We start from the raw sequence: 25985 nt of genomic DNA on the forward strand, positions 1-25985 counted from the left end.
TCCTCTCGCTTGGAGGAAAGAAGTAAATCAGAGGTATCGCACTGGGTGTGCTTTTCACTCATTATTTTAGCCACCATTGCCCAAAGCAGCCTGGATATCTAGTGACACCCTAGGCTGGACTTACCATTTTAAATTTCTGTAGGTAAATTTTACTTTTCACAACTGATAGCAGCTCAGCTGCTATTTCATACCATGGCTACAGACACCCAGGCACCAAAGATTCATCATTCCCTACCATGGGCCAGATTTGGCCTATGGGTCCTAGCTTCCCCACTCTTGTTCTAATTCATGAACAAGGTATATCTCCATTTACTTAGGTCTTCTTTGTTTTCTCTCAGTAAGTTTTGTAGTTTTCATAACTACATTTTCATCAGATTTATTACTAGGTATTGGTATTTTTAAGTGTTATTGTAACTGAGACCATTAAAATCATTTTCTAATTGTAAACATATAAAAATATAATTGATATTTTGTAAACTAACCTTGTATCTAGCTGTAAGTTTTATTGTTGCTTTTGTGAAAACAATGTATCTTTTATTTCTGGTTATTTTTAAGACTTTCTCTGTGTCTTGGTTTCCAGAAGTTTCACTTTTATGCTCTTTCAATTTTCCACTTTTTCCTCTGTGCTTCAATCCAGATATCTTCCTCAGACCTACCTTTCAATTCATTAATCCTCTCTTCTGTCATGTCTAATATGCTAATTATATCTATAGTTGTTCCTAGTTTCAATTATTGGAATTATTAGAATTCCATTAGATTTTTAAAATAGATTTCAGTTCTTGTGAAATACATCTTGTAATCTACTTTTTTGAACGTATTAACATAGAAAAGCCTGTCTGATAACTTCAAATATGACTTATCTGTGCTTCTGTTTTGATTGCTTTTTCTTTTGGCCTTTGATTCAGTTGATTTCCTAGCCATCTGGTAATTTTTTATTCAATGCTGAACGTTGTATATGAAGAATTATAAAGGCTCTGAACAAGAGGATTTAGTTTAGCGCAGGGGTTCTTAACCTTTTTTGTTCCACAGAACCCTCTGCCAGTCAGGTGAAAACCACGGACCCCTTACTAAGACCACACTATACTGTGTATTATTTAATAAATATATCACACCTGCACCAACACGTCCCCACAAGAATAATATTTCTTTGAATTTCAATTCAAGCTCTCCTGGACTCCCTGAAATCTTTCTACAGACCTCCCAAGGGGTACATGGACCCCTCCCTGGTTAAAAACCCCTGGAATTTTAGTGACAAACAGATTACCTTAGTCCAACCAGAGATGGAGAAGATTGTGTCTTAGGCTTTGTGTTTGAGGCCTTCTGAGGGTTGGTCTATTTCTGGTTTTGATCGTATGCTTCAAGGTTGTCACCCAGGAACCTGAGGTATTTACCACAGCCCTTCCACACTGGAAGGGGCTGAAATGCAATTGTCTTTCTAATACAGTGAGACTTTCTGCTTGGTTTTGTGGCCCCTAGCCCTATGCAAGTATAGCTTAAGAATCAGCAAATACCTCAAATGGAAACTGCACATAGAACAGCAGGCTTACTCTTCTGTGGTCATCTTCTCTTAAGGTTTTTTTTTTCTTCCCAAGTCCTGGCTGTCTTTATTATTCTCCTATGCCTTCATATACCTTTATTTTTTTAATCCTGCCTTTGCAGTTTTTCTCAGTATAAAGGTTTGTCTGTCACAAGCTATTGCATCATAGCTGGAAATGGAAGTCTACCTCATTTTTTAAAAGTGTTACATATTATTTTATACTATGGATAAAGAATAATTCAACCATTCTTAATTATAGAAGTGAGGTTGTTTCTGTTTTTTTTTCCATTACAAATTATGTTACAATGACCTACTTTGTGCACTTGTATAAGTGTTACCTAGGATAGAATCAGAAAGATTGATAGTCAAAATAAAATCTTTTAGAGATAACGCCAAATTGCCTGTGTTACACTACTACCAGGAGCACTGAGAGTGTCCATTTCTCCACACATTGACCCTCACTGGATATTATCAACTGTAAATTCTGCAAAACTGATAAGCAAAAACTTAATGTTTCATTATTGTTCTAGCTTACATTTTTCCAATCAGTAATGAGGTTGAAGCAAGGATAATTTTTAAAATGTAATACTAAGGATGGACAGTGATCAACTGAACTAAAAAGAAAGGCAAGGAACATAATACACATACACACACATATGTGTGTGAGTACACTAAATGAAAAAGGTGTCATTTCCAAACAGTATATATAGGAAAAATTCTTCAATCAGTAGTGCTGGAAGTGGATAATTATTTGGCAAGAAAGTTAGCTTTCCACCTCACAGGATAAACTATAATTAAAATTCTGGGTGAAGTGAATAGTTAAATGTAAAATTCTAACCAAAAAGAACTAGGAGAAAACAGTGAAAATGTATCTGACATAGGGAGGAGTCAATCTTACTAAGCATAGTAGCAAAGAAAGAACGTAAAAAGGAGAAAATTTTGCTACATAAAAATGTGGAACTTTTATACATCAAAATCAAACACAAAATTAAAAGGCAAATAACAAAATATTTCATTAAAATGTGAAACACAGTGCTAGTATTCCTAATATATAAAATATCTCTTATAAATCAATAAGAAAAAGACAACTGCCCAATAGAAAAATGGCAAAAGGATAGAAGTAGGCAATTTTGAAAATTATACAGAAATTATGCTAATGCATCCATTAACATAGCATTGTAGGATGCTATTCAACAAAATGGAACAAAGCTCATCATATATTATTTTTTTTCATATATTATTATGTGACAAAGAAATGGGTTGCAAAGTCTGTGCTTTATGACACCATTTTCCTAAAACCAAATTTGTATTTATTATATAAATATTGGTTGGAAGGAAATACATCAAAGTAATGATAGTGGTTTTCTCTAAATGGTGGAATTATACGTGATTTTCTCTTTATATTTTATACTTTTCTTTCTTTTCCAGTTCCCTTCACTCAACATGTACATATCAATTTTTTTATTTTTAATATTTTTTACATTTTTATGTTCATATAGGTAATTAACCTCATGTGACTTTACTGTGATCTAAAACTTTTTTGAAGACAAAAATAAAAAATTTTAAAAAAAGGGTGTAGACAATGAGAAAGAAATGAAACAAACTGCCTTGCCACCAATTAGAGTGATGAAAGGCAAAACATAAAAAACAAAGTTTTATGATATTTTTCATTTTTTAATACTCCAATTTATTTTTCCTTTATTTTAGTTTTCCCAAATTAGTATGTATTCTATTTCTAATCTTTAAGCCTATCAGTACTATTTCATTTTCCTATTAACTGAATTTGGCAATATAATTGACTTCATTTTTGAAGAAGTTTTAGACCACAGAGGGTTTCAAAACTATGGCAGGGGAGGAACACTGGTGTGGGGTGTTATTGATGGGGGACACATTTTTGGGAAGGAGTTACCCAGGGCATGTATATAGGGTATATAAAAATGTTCAGATATTTGTTGGGTATTTTCATAGTAATTAGTTACAAATGACAACTGAGGAAATGCTAAGTTCCTACCCAGGGGAACTCTGTCACATTCCCAAATAGAATAGCAACCAGTCCCCAAGTGCAAGGGCAAAGACCAGTGAAGAAGAATGGTCCAATGATGAGTCCTTGATACTGATGACTACGCTTATGAGCCTATGTGCCTGAGATTTTAACTAGGCCTAGAGCTGCAGGGTGCCTAAGAGTTACCCCCTGAGAGCCTCCATGTTGCTCAAATGTGGCACTCTCTAGGCCAAACTCAGTATGTAAATGCATTACCTTCCCCCCACCGTGGGACATGACTCCTGGGGATGAGCCTCCCTGGAGCAGAGGGATTGCTACCAATCACTAACTGGCGATTAAACTAGAAAAGACCTTGAATAAAAGGGGAAAATGGTAAAGACAAATGAGTTTATATGACTAGGAATCTTCAAAAAAGAGTTGGGAGGTCATCAGAGGGGTGGCACTTATGCATGTCTCAGGAGGATCCCAGAGAGAGCCAAAGTAGATGCAATCCCAGGTACTGGTGCCCCTGAGGACTAAAAACACACACGGGTTCTATGGTCATGGCAGATGGCTCTGGAGTTCATTGCCTTGTCAGTGGGCTGTACTTTGTAATTTGTGTTCCTGAGTATGATGGAATGGACTCAGATGTAACCTTTCTACACATGCTTCTTCTGCCGCTTTTACTGGACCTGTGGTTGGTGCTGGGCTTGGTGTATACTCAGGAGTCTTGAATCTCTGGACTGGCCATGTGCCAGCTGGGCCCTGGATCTCAGCGGAGTTGCAACTCCTACTCTCTGGTTCACTGGACGTACCCAGGTCAGCTAACAAGGAGGTAAAGATGGTCAACCACCACACCAGGAAACTGAGAGTGCCAACACCTCCAAGCAGGAGAATCACATCCATCAACCATATGGGATCTAAGCCCCCTCTCAATATAGAGGTGGAGTGGACATCACCTTCCCAGGGTCCTCAGGATGGAGGAATAAAATATGGATTAGAGTGGACTTACAGGTATTCTACTATAGAACTATTGTGACTAGTAATGGAAGAAACTATAGCATTGATGTGGGGAGAAAGTGACCACGGTAGCAGTTGATGGCAGGTAGAGGGGAGAAGAGATGTGATGTGGGGGCATTTTGAGGACTTGGAGTTGTCATAAATGATATTGCAGGAACAGATGCTGGACATTATATATTCTGCCATAACCTACTGAAAGTACGGAGGGAGAGGTGTATACTACAATGTAAACTATAATCCATGTAGTGCAGCAGTGCTCCAAAATGTATTCATCAAATGCAATGAATGTGTCAAAATGATGAAAGAAGTTGTTGCTATGGGGGGAGTGGGGGTGTGGGGTGTGGGGTATATGGGAACCTCATATTTTTTAATGTAACATTTTTTGTGATCTATGTATCATCAAAAAACAATAAAAATTAAAGACTATATTAAAAGATATAATGGAACTGAAATACACAAAATACTGAGCAAGGTGAGGCAAAAATCCCATTTATTTAACATATATAAATGAATACATCTGGTGAGGAAATATCCGTTTTTCCTTGGTGGAATTATGGCTGTCATTCAATGTATGGTTAAAGCAATTTTGTTACTGAAACTATTACAACAACAGAATTCTGAAGGGTCTCTCATTTAACTGATGAGTCATCAAGTGTTACCTCATCTATCATGCCCACTTGACCTCCCCAGGCAAATCAATCCTCTTTTCTTTCTTATGCCTTCATTGTACTTTGTACATAACACCATTGTCATGGCATTTATAAGATTGTACTGCAATTATCTGATTTCATGTCTAGGTCTTCCACAGTGTCTAGCCCAGTGTCTGGTACATAATAAGTGAGTAATAAGGGCTGAAGAAAGATGAACAAGCATAGCAGGAAAATAAATTTGCTTGAATTACTTGAGTCCTGAAATGTTTGGTCACTTATTCAACTTAGGGTCTATTAGTCCTTATTTTCTTTGGCTAGAAAATAAGAATTTAATAAGAGGCCCAAAGAGGAGCTTTGAAAATTTAAGCTGCAAGGAATTTGTTTCTGTTAGTTGGAAAGAACTGATGTGATGTAGGCTGATGGTAGCTGTAGCAGTTTGATATAGTTATGAATTCCAAACATAGATATTGGATTATGTTTGTAATCTGGTCTGTACCTGGGCATGATTAAGTTATGATTAGAGCTTTGGATTGGGCCATGTCATTAGGGCATTGAGTCCCCCACCAAGGGGTGGGGACTCACAGTAAAAAGGCATTGCAAAGGATAGAGTTGAGGGTTTTTGATGTTGTTGGAGTTTGATGCTGAATCCTTAAAGTGGAGCCCCAGGAAGTAAGCTCACAGAGGAAAGGAAGCCAGCCCCAGGAAGAGGGGAACTCTGAGCCTAGAAAGAAGCAAGCCCTGGGAAGAAAGAAACTTGAACCCAGAGAGAAGCAAGACCCTGGAAGGGAGGAACCCAGGAAGCCTAAGCCCTCACAGAGGTCAGCAGCCATCTTGCTCCAACATGTGGAAATAGACTTTGGTGAGGGAAATAACGTATGCTTTATGGCCTGTTAACTGTAAGCTCCTAGCCCAAATAAATACCCTTCATAAAAGCCAGCAGGCTTCTGGTATGTAGCATCAGCACCCCTTTGGCTGACTAATACAGTAGCCCAGAGCTCAGAAGCTACCTATTTAATAGTAACCCTTTTACTTTCTCTCGACCAAGCTACCATCTTTGTTCCTTGTAAGCCCCCCTCCCTGGCCCTGGTTACCTTGACACTAATCCTAAAGTCATGAGACTACAGAGAAAAACAAGTCAGGCTCCAGGGAAAAGAAAAAGGAAATAAAAGAAGACAATTCAGATACTACCTGTTCCAAGTTATCAAGTTATCTGCCTTACACTCGACCTCCACCTCCTCTTTCCCTCTCTCCTGGCCCTCACAGACTCCAGGTGGCCTAATTACCACAAAAACATCCCAAACCAAGTGGTTCTAATTGCAGCCTCACAAATCACTCACCTCTCCCAGTGATTAACACCCCCTGCCATCCTCCAACCCACTACAGCCCTTTTAAAGCTTGCTGTCCTCATGATAGTTATGAATAAAGTCATCCTTGCTTGTTTCAGTGTTTTTTATTTGACACTAGTAAAAACAAACCAAGTTTAGAACAACATTGGGTATGAACCAACGAAGGGTAAAACTAGCCTACTAATTTTTGAATGAATGAGAGATAAAGAATCAGATCAAAGACACCAATAGGATTTCCATGAATTCCAAGTCATAGAGACTTTTAAGAGTGTCCAAGAAGGTAACCCAAGATCAACTAATATTCTGGGGAGTAAGATTTGGGCTAGAAAGCAGAACATGTTCCTTATCTCAAGGGACTTGGTGCTAGTGGAATGATATCTGGAGACCATAAGGAATGACCAAGAAGATAAAAATAGGAAGTCATAAAATGTAAATCATAATGTAAAACATGAGATAACTAAAAATTTAGAAAATTGTATAGTCTAAAATATAAACCACAATGTAAACACAAATGTTACCTTATTTGAAAGCTATTGTCTCAATATCTGTACATCAGTTTCAGTAAATATAATACGAATATGTAAAAAGATTATTGCTGTGGAAGGGAAAAGGGTTTTATGTTGGATATGTGGGAGTACTGTATATTGTATATATGAATTATTGTGATCTAAAACTTTCATGAAGACAAGCTTAATTAGGAAAAAAAAAGAAAAAGATAGGACGTAGACACGGAGGACAAGATGGAAGTAGATGTCTTGCCAATTTGCATACAGGGCAACACTTATTGCAATGATGGAAGGCAAAATATCAAAAACAAAACTTTTACGTTTTTAAATTTTTTGATACCCCAATTTATATTTACCTTAATTTCTCTAAATTAATATGTATTCTATATCTAACCTTTAAACTCATCACTATATTCCATTTTACTATTAATGGAACCTGGCAATATATTGGGCTTCACTTTTGAAGAAGTTTTGGATCACAGAGAGGTTCAACAATGGCAGGGGAGGAATACTGGTGTGGGATGTTATTGACAGGGGACACATGGTTGGCAGGGAGTCCTACAGGGCATATATCCAGGGTACATAAAAATATTTGGATATTTTCATAGTGGTTACAATTAAAAACAACAACTGAGGGAGTGCTGAGTTCCTAGCCAGGAAAGCTCTATCACAGTCCCTAAAGGAACAGGAACAATCCTCCAAGTCCAATGGCAAAGACCAAAAAAGAAGGAAGGTCCAATAATGAGCCCTTGATACTAATGCCTATGCTTGTGAGCCTGTGCACCCAAAATAAGAACAAGGCCTAGAGCTGCAGGGTGCCTAAAATTACCTCCTGGGAGCCTCCATGTTGCTCAAATGTGGCCAGTCTCGAAGCCAAACTCAGCATGTAAATGTGTTGCCTTCCCCCCAGCATGGGACATGACTCCCGGGGATGAGCCTCCCTGGTGCCAAGGGATTACTACCAAGTACCAGCTGATGATGTAACTAAAAAATGACCTTGAATGAAAGGGTCAACTCGGACCAGCAGAATATCTCAATCTACATACACTACCAGGAGTTAAAAATGCTTTTTGACCTGAATAAAAGGGGGAAATGGAAAGGACAAATGAGTTTATATGGCTATGAGTCTCCAAAAAGAGCCAGGAGGTTATCAGAGGTGTTGCCCTTATGCAAACCTGAGCAGAGTCCCAGAGACAGATAAAGTAGATGCAACCCCAGGTATTGGTTCTGCTGAGGGCTACAGAGACCCACAGGTTCTACGGTCATGGCAGATAGCATTCAGTGCCATGTCAGTTGGCCCTACTTTGGAGTTTGGGTTTCTGTGTGATGGAGCTGGACTCAGATGTGATCTTTGTCCACAAGTCTCTCCTTTTGCTTTTACTGGAACTGTAGTTGTTGCTGGGGTTTAATGAATACCCAGGGGACCTGAATCTCTGGACTGACCATGTGATAGTCAGGCCCTGAGCCTCAACAGACTTGCAACTCCTACACTCTGGTTTATTGGACTTACCCCAGTCATCTAACATGGAGGTGAAGAAGGTCAACCACCACACCAGGGAGCCAAGACTGCCTGCAACTGAAAGCAGGAGGATTGCATCCAGCATCCATCTGGAATCTAGGCCCCCTCTTGATATAGATGTGGAGTGGACACAACCATTCTAAGGTCCACGGGATGGAGGAATAGAGTATGGATTAGAGTGGACTTACTGATATTCTATTCATGAACTATTGTGATTAGTAATCAAAGAAAATGCGGCATTGGTGTGGAGAAAGTGGCCATGGTGGTTGCTGGGGGTAGGGAGTGGGAGGAAGAAATGAGATGTGGGGGCGTTTTCGGGACCTGGAGTTGTCCTGTGTGGTGCTGCAGGGACAATTACAGGACATTGTTATGTCCTCCCATGGCCCACTAGGTGAAATATGGGAGAGTGTGGGCTATGATGTGGACCATTGACCATGAGGTGCAGCAGTGCTCAGAGATGTATTCACCAAATGCAATGAATGTCTCATGATGATGGAAGAGATTGTTGTTATGGGGGGAGGAGTGGGGTGAGGGGGGTGGGGGGTATATGGAGACCTCACATTTTTTTAATGTAATATTAAAAAAATAAATAAAGACAAAAAAAATAGAAAGTCAATTCTGGGAAGGACTGAGGAACCTATCCCACTTGGTAAAGCATCAACCCAAATCAGTCTCAGAATTTTCAGAGTCTTGACTTGGGATTTACCTCAGATACGGCTGAGTAAGGGGAGAGAACCAGGGTTCAGTATCTGTAATAGTCCAGCGAATTTGTGACTAGATTTTAGAAATTAATTAGTATCTGAAATCTATATTCATATACTTGTTAATTTCTGTGTTTATATTTTAGCTTTCCGTGTTTCTTAAAAATAAAGTTTCTTATGAAAAATTCCAACTTCAATTTTGAATTAAAAAAGAAAAGGCATATTCAACATCATAGCTAGTGTGGAAGAGGTGGGAAATTCATATATTCCTAAAGCTAGATTCAATGTTAATAGCTCTGGAACACAGAGAGTTCAGGGCTTGCTGGCATAAAACATGGATGTCAAGAAGAGATAGAGGAAATTCAGTTCTGACTGTTGATCCTTTCCTCCTTGGTTCACCCTCCTCTCAATTTTGATTTACAAAACTGCCATAGAAATTGAGTGACTCAAGTTAGGTGTTAGTAAAGGGGGAATGAGGCTGGTTTGAGCTGGACAGGATTCGGCCTCTCTGTAATAGCCTGGGCCATTGTGGGTGTTAAGAAACACAGACATGCACAAACTATGTTTGGGGTTTCTAAGTGGAAATCTACTCTCTGAGATATAATTTTTATTTGCAACTCTACCCCTTTGTGGCTTTAGAATTGTATTAATTTCCTATTGCTGCTGTAACAAATTACCACACATTTAGTGGCTTAAACCAACATAAATTTATTCTCTTACATTTCTAGAGGTCAGTAGTCCAAAATGAGTCTTAAAAAGCTAAAAAATAATCAAGATGTCAAAAAGTCTGGATCTGTCTGGAGGCTCCAGGGAAGAATGTTCCTTGTCTCTTCCAACTTCTGGAGGCAACAAGCATTCTTCGACATGCCTTGGCTTGTGGCCATATCACTCCAATCTCTTGTTTCTGTAATTACATCTCCTACTTCAAATTAAATAACTACAAATTAAATAACTAAAAATTAAAAGTATGTATTAAATTAAGATGCAGAATTTTTTGTTTTCTATTATCAACTAGTTCACTACCAGACAAAGTATAAAAGACCTTGGTTATTACACCACATTAAATTATTATGTATGCAAAATAGAAACAAACATAGGTCCAAAGAAAGGAACATGTTAGTTAAGTGCACACTTGGAATGAAGATAAAACATTGCCTGATAATAGTCATAACTTATGTACCAAATCATACAAAAAACACCTAAAATGTACATGCTTGTCCAGGATATATAGGGTTGGAAAATTGGATTCCAGAAACTCTAAAATCCTTCTCAAATCCAGTTTAATAAAGCAACGCATGATCAAGAAATAAAAAAGGAAAGAAAGAAGCCTGTATTCATTAATGCTTTGACTCTAGCAGGCTGGTCAATCTCCTTACCTAAGCTGGAATAAATGTGGCTGAGAATACGAGCTGGTTGTACTCTGATGGGGTACACTTCAGCAATGGTCTCTACATCAATTCCTTTGTCCTTCAAAATGGCTTTGATTTCTTCTGTCTCAGCTAGAATGGAGACTATCAGAAAGAAATAAAGTAGGTCAATGGAAATTTTTCAGTAAGAAGCTAAAAAGCTTTTCTAAACCATATAATTTCCTTTGAAGGAAAGAAAAAGAAAAGGGGGAGGAAATTAATGATTCCTGAGGAAACTTAGTAAAGCAGGTTATCATGCTAGGTACTTAACACTATTATCTAAATAGAAAGAGGAAAAGATCTCATAATTAGAGTATTAGATTCTGTTTTGTGGGGTATGTGGCTATGTGCTGCTAGAGAATGCCATACTCAATTTGTATACTGGATTCCACTTTAAACACATAAAACCCATCATAAGATTTGTTAAATCTCATATCAGCATGCTTAAGGTCAGAACCAGGAATGTAAAGGAAATAACATCGTAATGACAGAATTTCCCTATAGTTAGAAAATGGTAGAAGGCAGGGTGAAGTGGGTATAATATTTGAGTCTTGAACATATAGGAGGCCTTATAGATGAAATTAATTGTGTGGATTTTGTTTGGGGGGAGGCGGGGTGGGTGGGCAATACTTCTCTAGACTCAGAGCCTGCCAACCCTGGACAGCTCCCATTTTTTTCTCTTACACTCTTGCCACTGAAGTAAGCCTATCCACAGGGAAGAAGGCCAGGCCAGCTCTCTGACTCTGCTCTTCACTTTCCTTCTATGTGACAGGTACCTGACTGGGAGTCAATGATCCAACTCAGGCCTCAGCTGGCCTTACACTAAGCACCAGAGGCAAACATGCTCTCTAGTCCTTTTCCTCTACTGCTCCTCTAGCATGTTGTATTGGGTTTAGAGGAAAGAAATCATCACTTGGTTCATTCTAGCTTACTGGAATTTTCCATGTCAAGATTTGGGGGTAAGAGCCTAGTTAACAAAGTGCTACTTGGAGTTACATTGCCATTATTCTTCGTGTATTTTTCTCTCTTGGGAATCCCATAGTGATGAGTTGCTGAGGCCAGGGGCAGGATATGCAGGATATAGGAATTACAGAGCCCCCTGGATATATGACCATCTCGATTAGATCTAAGGGAAACATGAAAATGAAAGAGATTCTCCAAGGAAAATGTACAGAGGGAGAATTATAGTGGGCTAAGAACAGTTCTGGAAAATATAATTGATAATCCATCCATTCAGTCAATAAATATTTACTAAGCACTAGATGGAGGAGTGTCATAGTTTGATATTATTTACCAACCACTCCCCCCTAAAAAGAGAAAGATTATGTTTATAAACTGGTCTTTCCTCTGGGTATGATACCCTTTCACTGTATTAAATTCAAATGTTTTAAGTTTATTTGATTAAATAAATTTAGGGATTTTGACTCGACCATGTCAGTAAGGAGTGACTCAAGTTAAGACCTTGCCCCCTTGGTGGACTGATATAAATGGGCACTCACTCAAGAAGACACAAGAAGAAAACATTGAGAACTTTGTCAGTTTTGATCCTGGAACCCCAGGGAGAGATAAGCCATTTGCCTGGTAGTTTGCAGCTGAGCATCTGAGACAGCCTGGAAATAAACGAGCCCTATGCCAAACTGATATAGGAAGCCGAAGAGATGAGCCCTATGCCAGCTTGAGATGAGAAGAAACTGGGCCCACGAAGCCTTAAGAGTAAGAAGGATAGAGAGACCAAGCAGAGATTGCCCGCCATCTTGCTTCAACACATGGCAACTGACTTTGGTGAGAAAGCAGCAATGAGTTGGACTCTTTAGGGCCTTGTAACGTTAAGGTTTTACCCCAAATAAATACTCTTTATAAAAGCCAACAGATTTCTGGTACTTTGCATCAGCACTCCTTTGGCTGGAATGAGGTACTATGCTAGGCTCTAGGGATACAGAGATGAGTCAAGGAGTTCACAGTGTAATAGATGTGTTATATACATAAAGTGCTAGGTAAATAGAGACATGCACACACTATTATGCGATCACTCAGAATCTTTGCTTTGTTTATGTTTTATAACAGTTTTGGAAATGTTTATTTATTGCCTACTATAAGCTAGGCACCGCCAAAAGTTGGGGATAAAGGACAGATATGATTCCTACCTAGAGAAAATGACAATATTAAAGCCTGCTGGAGGGCTGACTTTGCATGTGTGATAGTAAAAGTAAGGGAGAAATTGTTCTAGACAGAAGGAAGAATATGTGAAAGGGCTCTAAGGCAAGAAAGAACAAGGCTAATCTAGGAATTCTTAAAAGTTCTTTATAGCAGGAACATGGAGGGTGAAGAGGCAGTGAAAAAAATGAAGTTAAAGGGGAGCCAAGGACCACACTATAAAGAGACCTGTAAAACATGTTAAGAAGGCTGGTAATGGGAAATTCCTGCAGAACTGTAATCAGAGGTGTAAGATGTCCATATCTGCATCCTCAGAAGAATATACTCAGGCTGCTGCATAAAGAATAGACTGTAGTTGGCCTAGACTAAAGGCAGGGAGACCAGTTGAGAAGTTATTGCAGTAATCAAAGGGAAAGATGTTGATTACTTAGATTAGGATGATGACATTGGTACTGGAAAGAACCAGACAGATCCCAGAAATATTTAGGAGGTAAAAAACCCAAGACTTATTAACTGATTGAATGTAGGGGGTAAGAGAGAGGGAGATATTGAGAATGACTTCCCAGGTGTTTATTTGAGTAACTGGGAGGACAGTGGTGTGACTGAATGATACAGGAACACAGGAAAAGCAGTATGGGTAACCTAGTACCAGAAGGGTACAGTTAATGAATTTTCACACACTGAGTTTAAAGTGCATGTGGGACATCAAAGTGGGGCTGTCTAAAAGGAAGTTGATATAGATTCAGGAGTTATTAGCATAGGAAGAGATGAGATGGGTCATAGAAAATATAGAGAGAAGAGAAGAGGACCTCAAGAAATCTCAGGATATAAGGAATGGGCAGACTAAGAAAAGCTTGGTGGTGGTGGTAAGGGTTGGTTCTTGTCTCATCGCTTCTTTTTCCTCTGTGGTATAGGGAGGTAAGGTCATCTTCTAAGAATGAAGGGATAAGTGAGGAGGTAGGAAAAGTGAAATGTTTGGTAAAGAAGGCTGAGCCACAGGGGAAAAATCAGATTAGGAATAGCAGTGGGTTAAAGACAGAATTCTCAGGAACACCAACATCAGAGAAGAGGAACCCCAGAAGGATAAATGACCAATAGTGTCAAATGAAACAAAGATTTACTGAGATGGGCACTGAAAAATATCTACTGAGTTTGTCAATACAAAGGTCACTGGTAATTTAAGCAAGAACATTTTCACAGGAGTCATGAAGAAACTACACTGTAAAGGACTGTAGAATGAATGAAATATAAAGAAGTGGAGGTCTGGATTCAATAAAAAGGAGATACATAGGAAAACGAGAGATGAACATGTCAATGGACTAAGAAACAAGCAACAGAGAGGGAAAGCTTGAAGATCACAGGAAAAGAATAAATTCCTAGAAAAGGCTGGGAAAGAGGATAGGATTAAGCATCAGAAGGAGTTGGCCTTGAATAGGAGGAGAAACACCTCAGATAGCATAAACCTTAAAGAAACATGTATTAGTGAGCTGAAAGGGGTGCTGAGGCAGAGTACCAGAAATCTGTTGGTTTTCATAAAGGGTTTTATTTGGGGTAGAAGCTTACAGGCACAAGGCCCTGAAGAGTCCAACTCAAGATACCATAAGCGGTACTTCCTCACCCAAAGTTTGTTGCCACGTGTTGATGCAAGATGGCAGGCCATGTGTGCGAGGGTTCAGCCTTCCTCTTCCTCTCAAGGCTCCATGGGTCCAGCTTCTTCTGATCTCAGCTGTAGGCTGGCATAGGGCTTGTTTCTTTTCCTGGGGCTCATTTTTTCCCAGGTTCAGTTGCTCTGTTCTCTTCACAAGGTCTGGTGAATGGCTTAACTCTCCTGGAGGCCCAGGAGAGTTAAGCCATTCAAAACCAAGTTCTCTCCTTTGTCTTTTTCTGTGTTTCTTCCTCTGTGTTCTTCTTCTCTGTGTCTACTTCTATGTGAGAGTCAGTTTTATCAGCCCACCAAGGCGGGTGGGACTCAATGCTGAGTCACCCTCTGATGATATGGTTGAATCATAGCTCTAATCTTAACATAATTTAATCAGACATCTCAGCTGAATCTAATACAATCAAAGTATTATCACATCCAGAGGAACAGACCAGTTTACAAACATAATCTCTCTTTTTGGAATTCATAAATCATATCAAACTGCAACAGAGCACCAGCTATCTCACCAAAGGCGGAAAGCAATGGTCTTTCATATAACGTTTGCTATATACATTCATAAGCAAACACTGCCTTCATGACCACATAGGATACCAAGTACAAACCTATTTAGAAAACATACAGGATTTATTTTCCAAATAGAACCAACTCCAAAGTCAAGTGAATAGAGACATTTCAAAGGAGATTTACAGCAGGACCTACTGTCCTAATATCCTTGGATACTGGTGCTGGAGAGTAAACCACCTTAAGTTTTTACCCTAGGAGATTGAGATAATCATTGAGAGAGATCAGTAAGATGGAAAGAAGATCTACTTTTCTTGGGAGAGGTAAAAAGATGGGATGGAGACAAAAGAGGTCAATTTTGAGTTTGAAGTATAAGTGGCAGAGATGTTTGATAAGCATTGGGACTAGAATTACTATAACATTTTCAGAGCTGAGTCGAGTGTCTTATATAGGATAGATGCTCCCAAATTTAAGCTGACTGTTAGGAATAAAAATAATGGTTTGGAGTACTCTCCAAATAGATAATATTTAAAGCCAAATAGGTAATAATTGAAGCCATGGAAGCAAATTTATTCTAGAGAGTAAGTATGGAAAGAGAAGAGTGAAAGACCAAGTAAAGAACCATTAGGAGGATATGAGAAGGAGTGCTAGCAGAAAAAGCAGAGATGGAATGGCCAGAGAGAAATCAGAGAAAATGAGGAAGCTACAATGTCATGAAAATGAAAAGAAAAGAGCTTCTAGAAGTAGAGTGGTTAAGAGTGCCAAATTATATTTTGGAGCCTTCTGACATTATATCACATCATTCACTGAGAGTTCATGATTTATAGCAATTTTGAAATAAAACAAAACCAAGTTCACTATATACTTTTTGAAGCCTAACAAAAATACAAGATAAAATCATAATTTACTGGCCCAAAGATCTTTGGCCCTAACACAACCTATAATATAAAGTTTTTGTTGCTGGGAATAAGAATACATACCTTGAACTATAACATCTGGCTTTGGTACAGTAGAAAACCTACGATTCAGGGGATCAATTTCTCCAGGAGCTAAAAATCCCTGAAGGAAAACCATAAAAAGATTAATGATTCTCAAAAAAAAACCTAACATTTGAGAAGAAACAGCATTCCCAATGCCCATAACCATGCACCATAACATATGAGAGGGCAGGTACAGTAAGGAAACAAATACTTTCATTGTGAAAATATTTGAACTTCTGAAGTTCACATCCAAATTAATTTTATCTGGAATTAATTTCTAATGGCTGCCCCAAATCCTCTTTTTAAAACAGTGGGGTATAAATTATAAGCAAATAAAAGTTTTATGCTTACACCCTCCATTTTCTCTGTATATACATGTGGTTTAGATGATCAGCCCACAGTGCTTATCAATAAGTCATTAGTCCTGTTATTTTTTCATTTATTCATGTATCTGTCACACTTCCTGCTCAGCAGAAACCTTTTGACTTGACTTGAGTTTATTTCCTTTATGATATTGGTTGAACTCATCCAATTTCCCCTTAAAAATACCACTCATTTCCTTTTTCCTTTGCATTTACTATAATTGAATGAGAAAGTCACTGGGTAAGGATCATTTTAAACAAATCATTTTGCTGTTATTTCTAGATTCATAGTAATGTCAACTAAAGATAATAAAAAAGCCATGGTCACACGGAAACAAAAACAAAAACAAAATACACACAAAAAACAAAAACTGCTGCAGAAAATAAATGCAACTAAGAAATTCCACCTTAGATCCTCTAGAAAGCCTGAGTTATATGTTATTCAAAATAACCTACAGTAAATCTGGAAAAACTTTTGAGAAACAGAACCCTTCTGTGTAGGTTCAAAATAAAATAAAAAGCTGGACAAAAAATTCCCAAGTGTCTCATTAAGGAGAGTCTCAACAGAATTTGATATAAACAGGATTTAAAGAGCCCTCTTACAAACAAACAACCACAATGCTCCCAATCACTTGTCATGGTGCCTAAATTATCCTATTAGTTTGTTCAATTAAAGAATGAAACATATTGTTGCCAGGAAAAGTTAGCAGTTAATCCATTATCAGTTATTAACATTGAAACACAATTGCACTGGTCAGTAACCAGGGAAGGCTATGAGTGAAGTTTTGAAAGGGAAAGAGCCAAGGACTTCTCTCTGTGCAGTTCCAAGTACAGTGCCAAAGTAGGGAGGATGATAAATTTAAGCCCTGTAGTAATTACAAAGAAAATAGTGGTGAATATGAAGCTTATAGAAAAATTAGAGTACAGGCTGACAGGAGCAGGGGACAGGGGAAATGGGGTGTTAATGCACAATGAGTGTAGGACTTCTGTTTGGAGAAATGAGAAAATTTTAGTAACGGAAGGTGATGAGGGTACCGCAACATTGTGAATGTGAAGAAGTCAACTGAATGGTATGCTTGGGAGTGGTTGAGACAGGAAAGTTTATGTTATATACATATTTCCACAATAAAAAAAGAAAGAGCAACTAAAGAGACAATTAGTTGCAATTAATGGAATGCATGATCCTGAACTGGACCTAACAAGGGAACAAGGGAGGATAAAAGGCTCAAAAGGGCATTATTGGAACATAGGAATAAACTGAGATATAGACTGTAAGCTTTATATCAATGTTAAATTTCTTGAACTTGAAAACTGCACTAAGGTGGTTACCTAAGTGAACATTCTTGTTCTTAGGAAATGTATATGGAAGTATTAAGTGTTCAAGGAGCATGATGTATACAACCTGCACTCAAGTGTTCATAAAATGGATGGATGGATAGACAGATAGAAAGATAGAAAGAATGATATGGCAAAGGTGGCAAATTGTTAAACTTGGTAGATCTGAGTATCGTGGAGTGGGGTCAGGTATGTTGGAGTTTTCTGTATGGGGTCTGCATTATTTTTGTAACTGTCTTGTAACTTTAAAGTATTTCAAAATAAAGTTTAATGAAAAGTTGGAGAACCTTGAAGTTACCTCTTACCTCTGCCATCAAGCTTCCTAAGATGTATAGGGATTGACCCCACATGTGAGGCAACTTGCCCATGGGGACCCGATCCACAGTGTGAGGATTCTGATATTCTTCTTCAACCTAAAAGTTGAGGAAGAGGCCAAAGGAGGGGTAAAAGAAGGTTTGAAATACCACAACAATAAAAAGGTTGAGTTGGGATTCTGATTCTTACCCTATAGAACAGTCACATATGCAATGCACTGAGTTAAGCACTGTAACTATAGAAGGTCAATGCTCCTCAAACTGATGTGCTTACAAGTCACCTGAGGACCTGAAGTCTGCATTTCCAATAAGCTCTCAGGCGATGCTGCTGAGGAACAATGGCACCCCTGAGTGGCATTTTGGGAAAATGAAGACAGGATATACTTAATTTCCCAAGCCTGGTCTATTCAAACAATCCCAGATTATTAGCTGCAAAGTAGGGACTCCCAAATATTGAGCGTTCACACAGAACATCTTTCTAGTTCTGCCTACCGAGACCTTAAGGACTGGTTTTGTACTTGTCTTGCAACAGTGCCAAAATTCAGACTGCTTTTACATTTTATTTTTTAAAGAATAAAATCATATTTCTGTTGTCTTAGACATAAAGGAAAACTTTCAAAATAGTATTAAAATCAGAAGATTGAAAAGTATTTGACTAATGCTTGAAGAGGAGCCAAAACGCCTGCCTTGGTGTCCAAAGCTTATTCTCCCCAAGTCCTTCCTCGGGGGGCAATCGGGGCCTTCTGCTGTCACTCCCTGTGCATGGTCTGACCCCAGGCTCCTCTCCCAACACGGTTCCCTCTCCACCTTCTAGGGAGCTGAGGAACAGGTGGGACAGAGCAGTGGTCTTGGGAGAAAAGGGATGCTCAAACTCACGTCAGAGGAGAGATGTGGGTATCCTTGGTCACTGGCTCCTGTTGCTGTAATGGGGACACCCTCGCCCAGCTACTTCTCTCTCTCTTCCAACTACCTCTCACCCGCAGTGGTTTTTTGTGTCTGTTATGCCATTTTTATTTTATTCTTACCCCTAACCCCCTTCAGAGAGAAATAAAGGTCTAGACATTTTTTTTTAAAAAGTATTTGACTCAAATGAGGCAACCCTATTAAGGTATTGCTCCTCTTCTCTTAGACCCATTGTTATGGCCCTATCCAACCCACCTTATCAGGAGGAACACTGTACAGCTCTGGCAGAAGTGGAACTCCATTTTTGCCCTTGATTAGGACTGCTTCAAGAGCCTCTCTATACTCTTGAACCTGCAGATAAAAAGTCAGAAAAAAAACATAAGATAGTTCTCTTGAGGATATAAGGACAGGTTGTAGCCAAAGAAAGTACTATGGCAAAGGAGCTTATTCACCTAACATCTACCAAATGATTGCTATAGGTCAAATACCATGTTCAGAGTTTAGCACACTTTACTGCATTTAATTTTTTTTCCTTCTGACATTTTTTTTAGTTTAATTTTTTATTATCTTTTTAAAAGATACCTGTATCACACAAAATGTTACAATAGAAAACATAAGAGGTTCCCATATACCCCACTTCCCACAGCCCCCATTCCTCCCACATCTACAACTTCTTTCATTAGTGTGGTACATTCATTGCATTTGATGAATACATTATGGAGCATTGCTTCACAGCATGGATTATAGTTTATGTTGTAGTTTATACACTCTTAATAACCACCCTAGGTGGTATGTGTAATCATTGCCTTTTTACAGGGAAATTAGGGCTAAAGAAGTTACGAACTTGTAGAAGATCACATAGTAAGTTTGTGGTTGAGTCCAGATTTTAGCCCAGTTCAGCCTGCCTTCAAAAGATCTGTTTTTATACACTATGTACTACCAAGCATAGCTTCTGGACTTTAGGATGCATTCACTTTTAAAAACTGCATTTTTACCTGCCAAAGTAAGTTTCTATTAAGGTCAAGTTTCCATTTTTTTTTGCTTAACAACTTGCTGAAGATTAGCAATACATAAAAAAAAATAATTTATCATAGAAAAATATACGATCAGTTCTGCTATAACACTTGTTTTGAAAACACAAATTTATTCCAATGCATTTGATGTGCTGGGGAACAATTTGAGCATAACATGAATTTTACATTTGCTTGTGCATGATTTTGTCCTGAGCGGCGCTCGGCTGAACTGAGCACCATAGGAATACACAAAACACATACATGCACACAACTCACAAGGACACTGAGCCAAACCCACATTAATCTTTCCATTCCAATTCAGATAACCCTCATTCCACTATTTCAGAATAAACTCACAAGCTGCAACCCTTGCGGTGGTCACCCTGGCCATGTGGCCACATGCCCTCCCTTCTATTTAAATTTCCCCTCTGTCCTCTCAGCCTATTTAAAATTTTTCCTCTCTGTAATCCGTTCCTTTTCTCTTTTTTTCTCTAATTCTTTTTTTTCTCTCTCTTTTGTTCTCCTCCTCTTCAGGAAAGGCAGGTGGGTAAGCTGGAAAGAACACGGGCTCATGCTTCCACAAGCAAATGTCAGGTTTTTTCCAAGGTAAAAGTATCATATTTATTGTAGTATTTATATATTCCTTAACCATTTAACATGTATAAAGCTGTGACACTGTTTTTATTAGGCTCCTGTCACTTTTTATGTCTTACTGACAAAGGTTTTAAGTATTGTACCCTTAATTCCATGTCCCCATAAACCCTGTAGTTTTATTTCTTGATTATATACAGCATGGTGATTTTTTAGGAATACATATGTCACAGTATTACAGAACTAACTATTTCTTGCACTTACAACATGTCTTTATCTGTGAAATTCAAAGAACTTTAGCCCTCACCTACGAGTCTCTAGAAGAAAATCCTGTCTCCTCCCTATTAGGAAGGCATTCATTTGGACACTGGTTCACTACAGCCATTAACTGAGAGAAGCAGGCATAACAAGTTCATTCTATTGAAAATCTCTTTCACCAGTTCATTACCTGTTCTGCATTGCCACTGAAGACTCCATCAAGGATAAAGTATGTCCAGAACAATGGCCATTCACATTCAATGTTTTCAAATAACTTCAGCTCAGCTGGTTCATAGTATAGGCGATTGGGATCCTGGGGAAAGAAATAAAGTCTGTCTTATCACATAGAGGTCAGACTTACTTCTTTAGTTCAGAAGTATTATAGTATGGCTTTTCACTATTGATGTTTAATCTACATAAAAGGAGAAAACCGTCCAGAACAGAATCTTGGTAAACCCTCACAGTTGTGAAGGATTACCTACATAAAAGGAAAAAACCTCCCAGAATATCTGGGCAAACCCTCATAGATGGGTAAATGAAAGACAGATGAGGGCAATCTGGCAGAAGGATTGCCCTCATGCACAACTGAGCAGAGTCAGAGAGACAGATAAAGCAGATACAACGCCCAGATATTGGTTCCTTTGAGGGCTAAAGAGACCCATGGGAGTTATGGTCATGGCCGATGGGGTTAACTACCAGGGCAGATGGCCCCTCTTTGGAAATGGTGTTTATGTGTGATGAATCTGGACTCAGATGGGATCTCCCTTCATAAGACTTTCATGCTAATGTGCTGGAGGTGCAGTTAATGTTGGGGTTTAAGATATATTTAGGGGATTTGAATCTCTGGATTGACAATGTGATAGCCAGGTCCTGAGCCTCAACAGACTCCAGCACCTACAATCTGATCTATTGGACTTACCACACTCAGCTAAGATGGAGTTGAAGAAGGACAACCACCACACCATGGAGCCTAGAGTGATTACAACTGAAAATGGGAGGATTGCATCCAGCATCCATGTGGAATCTGAGCCTCCTCTTGACATAGAGGTGCAATGGACACAACCAATCCAATGTCCACATAGAAGAGGTGGCATTGGATTGGGAAAAGTGGACATAATGGACAAAGGGTATGGGGAAAGGCAGGAAGAGATGAGAGGTGGAGGCGTCTTTGGGACATGGAGCTGCCCTGGATGGTGCTTCAGAGGTAATCACCGGACATTGTAAATCCTCACAGGGCCCACTGGATGGAATGGAGGAGAGTATGGCCCATGATGTGGACCATTGACTATGAGGTGCAGAGGTGCCCAAAGATGTACTTACCAAATCCAATGGATGTGTCATGATGATGGGAACGAGTGTTGTTGGGGGGGGGGAGAGGGGGGGTGGGGGGGGTGGGGTTGAATGGGACCTCACATATATATTTTTAATGTAATATTATTACAAAGTCAATAAAAAAAAAAGAAAGACAGATGAGAGGAGTAGAATTAGGATTGTGTAGTGTTACAGAAATTAAAATAGGAAAAGAATTTCAAGAAAACGCAGGGGTAATATTAAATACTAAAGAGAAGTCAAGGAGAATAAGGATTGAGAAAAAGCTTTTGTATTGGTCATTTAGGAGATTATAATGATCTTTCAGAGTATGATTTTGCAGGTTGGTAAGGGCAGCAGTCAAATTCAGTGCTAACGAATAAAGCAGAAGAGAGGAACTAGACCACATGTTTCAGAAGAATTTGAGCTTGATGGTTAAAAAAACAAAAAGGATAATAACCCTTGACCAGCAAACCTAAGCCTTAAAAGATATTTTCACTGCCAGTGAAAGTGCTTCTTCTTACTAACCATTCATCCCCTTAAATAATACGTCATTTTCCCCACTGACATTTTCAAGGAGAGCTTTTGACAAGTAGGTCAAAAGAAAGTTAACTTTTCAAGAGCAATTACTGCTTATAACTAACCAATGCAAAAATGGAAGGGGGGCCAGGAAGGATGGCACGTTCCTTTATCTTCTTATTTAATCCAGAAAGGCTCACAAATTAAGAACTTGGCAGCTAAACCCAGCAAAGGTAGCAAATATCAGTTATTGTTACCCTATTTAGTGTTCTATATAACTACCACCAATGAGATAGTATTTTCTGCGAATTAGACTTCTGATAGCACTGACCATTCTACCCTGGGTTCATTTTAGGTGAAAGGAACCTACCTCCTTAGGAGTTTTATATCCATCTCGTAGAAAGCGACAGCAACCATAACGGCCCTGGGAAAGCAGATAAAAAGAGATCAGAAGTTTATAAGTTGGTACAGCCACATAGTTTATCAGAAACATCCCTTACAACATTTTACATGCACCAAACTTTCATCACTATAGACACAGTACTTTAAAAAATCCCTGAAATCAGCTAATTAGCAGAAACTGATTTTAGCAATGTGATTTGAAATGAGGGCTAAGCTACAGGCTCTTCCTTAAAGCAGAGTCTCTCCATGGCTGTCTACCACAGCGTAAATCCTTGACAGGCTAATTACTAATATATGTAGTTAAGATGACAGCTCACACAGTTCAAAAGAGACCACAGGCTTTTTCTAAAAAAAACAAAACAAAACTTGTTTCTTTAAAATTTTGAGATGATTTTAGACCTACGAAAGAGTTGCAAAAGCAGTACAGAGAGTTCCTGTATATCCTTCAACCGGTGTCCCCTTAGATTAACAGCTTACATAACCATAGAACATTTATGAAAACTAAAAAAAGTAACCTTGTTACAATATCATTAACTAAAGTACAGAACTTATTGGGATTTTACCAGTTTTCTCACTAATGCATTTTTCTGTTCCTAGATCCAATTTGGATGACATATTTGCGTTTAGTTGTCTTGTCTCCATAGTCTCCTCCAATCTATGACAGTTACTCAAGTCATCACCTTGATTGACACTTTTGAAGAGTGTTGGTCAGTAATTTTGTGGAATGTTAATCAAAGTGAATTTATCTGATGTTTTCTCATGATTATATTGAAGATATGCATTATTGGAAAAAATAACACAGAGGTGATGTGCTCTTCTCAGTTTACTGTATCAGGAGGTATATGATGTTCACATGTCTAATTACTGGTAATGTTACCCCTGATAATTTGGTTAAGGTCGTTGGCTGTATTTCTCCACTATAATTTTTGCTTTGTAATTACTAAATATTTGAGGGGAGATACTTTGAGACTATTTAAATATCCTGTTTCTACTTGAATTTTTGCCCACTGATTTTAGTATACATTAGTAGATCTTGTCTGAGACAATTATGATTGTGGTGTTTGTCTAATGGCAATTTTGTATTTCCTACATTCCTTCAACATTTATTAATTAGAATCCTTCTAAAGGAAGATTTGTCCCTTCTCCATTTATGTATGTATGTATGTATGTATGTATGTATATATGTGTGTGTGTATGTATGTATTTATATCAGTATGTACTCATGGATATTTTGTTTAGTCTTTCAGTTGTAATCCAATAAAATGAAGGTTGATTTGTTCAAACTGTCCCATCTTTGGTCACTGGGAGTACTTTTCAGGTTAGCTCCTGTGTCCCTTTGTCATGTCTCATATCTCTCTTTTTTTTTTTTTCCTGTGGGACCTACCATGTTTCTTTTTGTTTGAGTTTTTTTATTAAATTGTCTTATTTTTAAAGATACATAGATCACAAAAATGGTACATTAAAAAATATAAGAGGTTCCCATATACCTCCCACCCCCCCTCACCCCACTCCTCCCACATCAACAACCTCTTACATCATTGCAGCACATTCATTGCATTTGGTGGATTCATTTTGGAGCACTGCTGCATCACATGGATTATAGTTTACATTGTAGTTTACACTCTCCCCCAGTACATTCAGTGGGTTATGGCAGGATATATATAATGTCCAGCATCTGTCCCTACAATATCATTTAGGACAACTCCAAGTCCCAAAAATGCCCCCATATCTCATCTCTTCTTCGCTCTCCCTGCCCTCAGCAACTACCATGGCCACTTTCTCTACATCAATGCTACAGTTTCTTCCATTACTAGTCACAATAATTCTATAGTGAAATACAAGTAAGTTCACTCTAATCCATATTTTATTCCTCCATCCTGTTCACTCTGGGTTGGTGATGTTCGCTCCACCTCTATATCAAGAGGGGGCTTAGATCCCACATAACTGATGGATGCAATTCTCCTGCTTGGAGTTATAGGCACTCTCAGTTCCCTGGTGTGGTGGTTAACCACCTTCACCTCCCTGTTAACTGACATGTGCAAGTCCAACAAACTAAAGAGTAGGAGATGCAACTCTGCTGAGGCTCAAGGCCCAGCTGGCACAGGGCCAGTCCAGAGATTCAAGATTCCTGGGGATACACCAACTCCAGCACCAAACACAGGTTCAGTAAAATTGACAGAAGAGGCATGTGTAGAAAGGTCACATCTGAGTCCAACTCCATCACACTCAGGAACACAAATTCCAAAGTAGGGCCCACTGACAAGGCACTGAACTCCAGAGCCATCTGCCATGACTGTAGAACCTGTGTGTCTCCGTAGCCCTCAGGAGCACCAGTACCTGGGGTTATATCTACTTTGGCTGTCTCTTGAGCACTTCCTTACTTTCTGAGACCAAGAGATGCTCCAGGTTCCTCATCTATCTTCCCTTACCAGTCCTGGAATCAAACTACTTTCTCCAAGTTTCCCTGATTCCTTTTATTGAAAATCATATTTAGAAATCAAGATTTGGGCATAAAATGTGCTCATTGCCACTGAAATGTCATTGCTTCTAGCATTGCTTCTTAGCAGGCGAAGTTTGGAAATATTTATAGGTAGATGCACATCTTTATTTATCTCTATATGTATTAAACACACACAGTTGCCCACACACTCACATACACAAGTTCATACCAATACTACCTACTCTAATCAAGCATCACAACATTGTGAACATAATTAACAGCACTGAATTATATATCTGAATGTTGTTAAAAGGGGAAATGTTAGGTTGTATATATGATATATATGCTATTAGAAGATTTTAAAAATCCTTGGAAGCACAAAACACAAACAGTGAACCCTAAGTTAATGATGGACTGTAGTTAATAGTACAATTTTTTAAAAGCTTGCTTTCATCAGCTGTAACAAACGTATCACACCAATGCAGGATGTTAATAATAGGGTGGTATATGAAAATCATGTATTTTGTGCATGATTATTCTGTAAGTCCACAACGTCTCTCTAAAAACAAAATAGGTGGC

General features: G+C 38.6%; 1 protein-coding gene across 16 annotated transcripts in view; it reads right to left on the reverse strand.

The window, feature by feature from the left end:
• The window catches only part of PHKA1 (phosphorylase kinase regulatory subunit alpha 1), a 205572-nt gene that overhangs the window by 122780 nt on the left and 56807 nt on the right, over positions 1–25985 (reverse strand). For all 16 annotated transcript variants that reach the window (XM_058292339.2, XM_058292345.1, XM_058292352.2 and 13 more), the window contains 6 exons: positions 22935–22988; positions 20928–21050; positions 19131–19226; positions 17964–18071; positions 15962–16040; positions 10637–10771 (listed from right to left, as the gene is read on the reverse strand). In XM_058292339.2, coding sequence (XP_058148322.1) covers positions 10637–10771; positions 15962–16040; positions 17964–18071; positions 19131–19226; positions 20928–21050; positions 22935–22988 — 595 coding nt within the window. The remainder of the gene's footprint in view (positions 1–10636; positions 10772–15961; positions 16041–17963; positions 18072–19130; positions 19227–20927; positions 21051–22934; positions 22989–25985) is intronic.

This window comes from Dasypus novemcinctus, chromosome X, assembly GCF_030445035.2.
Source record: "Dasypus novemcinctus isolate mDasNov1 chromosome X, mDasNov1.1.hap2, whole genome shotgun sequence".
NCBI lineage: Eukaryota > Metazoa > Chordata > Mammalia > Cingulata > Dasypodidae > Dasypus > Dasypus novemcinctus.